A 1478-nucleotide genomic window follows, 5' to 3' on the forward strand; every position below is an offset into this window, starting at 1 on the left:
GGTGAGGGGGAGGCAACCCCCCCCCCCCCCCCTGCACCCCACAATGCAATGCTGCTGCCTCTGTATAGGGCACTGGTGTGCACGAATTGCATTGTTGGATGAAGGAAGAGTGCCGAGGTGCTTGATTGGGGTTGCATGTCAAGGAAATTATATGTCAATAAGCTCCTTAGGAAACTTTGATTTACAGACAGGTTACCTTTGAATGAAGTAAAAGGAAAAAATGCTGATTCTGATTGGTTAAAATTAGCTTCTTGATGAGGCCCTGTTCACACCAGGGCGGTTCGGTCACATGGAGTACTCGCTGAACTGTCGACATAAACAACCCCATACATTCCTATGGGAAACGTTCATGCAATCGCGCGGCTCCGTGCAATCTGAAACGCCTGCCGCCCAAAATGCTCCCAGAGTTACTTTTTCGCGCTGATTCGGCGTGTTTTCCATATAGATTTCAATGGAAACGCGCTGATCAGTGCATTTTTTGGCATTTTAAATTGCGTTTCAGCGCTAAATCGAGAATAAGAACGCCCTTTTCAAAATTGCGCTGAAACGCATCCGCCCTGGTGTGAATGCGGCCTAAATGTGGTGAGCATCAGCTCTTGGAACCAGTTTGGGCTTATGAGGTGGTTCGGAGGGGTTTGTGGCCCCAGGAGTTTGAATCAGGGGTCAACTTGTGTACGTATGTGGACAAAAGACAATATGGCAAGGCCCAAAAACCCAGCTACCTAGAACCTACTGATGGCTGCCATCACTGACTTATTCTAAAAACACTAGCTGCCCGGTAGCCATGCTGATCCCCAGGCATCGATACAATCGTGGATCCAGAACAAGACTGTAAACAAATGGCGTCAGAACTCTTCATCTGCATACTTGTTCTAGGGTCAGTAACGCAAAGTATTAAAGCCATCAGATCCACATGACAGCCAGGGAACTAGCATTTCCAGAAAGACGTCAGCAATGGCTGCCTCCATACTGCTCTCACTCCAAATTTCATTTCCATGGATTGTTTTTAGGTTTAAGGCTAAGGGCAGTAAAAACATTACCCACTAGTAATTGTCTTTCCTTGAACCAACCTGACCGCTGGCTAAACGCCTTTTAGAAATCATCATCACTCACTGAACAAGCCTGACCGCGCTACTATAAGAATGCACAGAAGGCTGCACAGCCCGCAATGGGTTAATGCCTTCCCCTCCGACAAGTCTTCAGCTATTGCTTATGGACGTATATGGAAAATAAAAGGAGATTGCAAAGGGGGTGCTGTTACCCCAGACTCACTGTGCAATCGGCACGAAGCCACAGGATGCGGCCGCATGGAGTGGGGTCCACCCCTCGTTATCCTGCTGGTTGACGCTTGCTCCATTTTCAACCAGAAACTGAACCATCTCTAGATTTTCATCAATACAAGCCTGGAGGAGGTCAAAGGAGAGAAGTAGCATTTCAGAAAGACACATAAAAAGCCATAGAAATAATAGGAGAAAGAG

The 1478-nt window shown here is 47.2% G+C and overlaps 1 protein-coding gene across 1 annotated transcript in view; it reads right to left on the reverse strand.

Annotated features, from left to right (window-relative positions):
* Positions 1–1478, reverse strand: part of LOC108794189 (protein phosphatase 1 regulatory subunit 12A-like) — a 29984-nt gene that overhangs the window by 24134 nt on the left and 4372 nt on the right. Inside the window, exon 2 of the mRNA XM_018565190.1 lies at positions 1273–1403. Within this exon, the coding sequence (XP_018420692.1) occupies positions 1273–1403 (131 nt within the window). The remainder of the gene's footprint in view (positions 1–1272; positions 1404–1478) is intronic.

Source organism: Nanorana parkeri, unplaced genomic scaffold, assembly GCF_000935625.1.
Source record: "Nanorana parkeri isolate BGI_ZX_2015 unplaced genomic scaffold, ASM93562v1 scaffold820, whole genome shotgun sequence".
NCBI classification, from domain to species: domain Eukaryota; kingdom Metazoa; phylum Chordata; class Amphibia; order Anura; family Dicroglossidae; genus Nanorana; species Nanorana parkeri.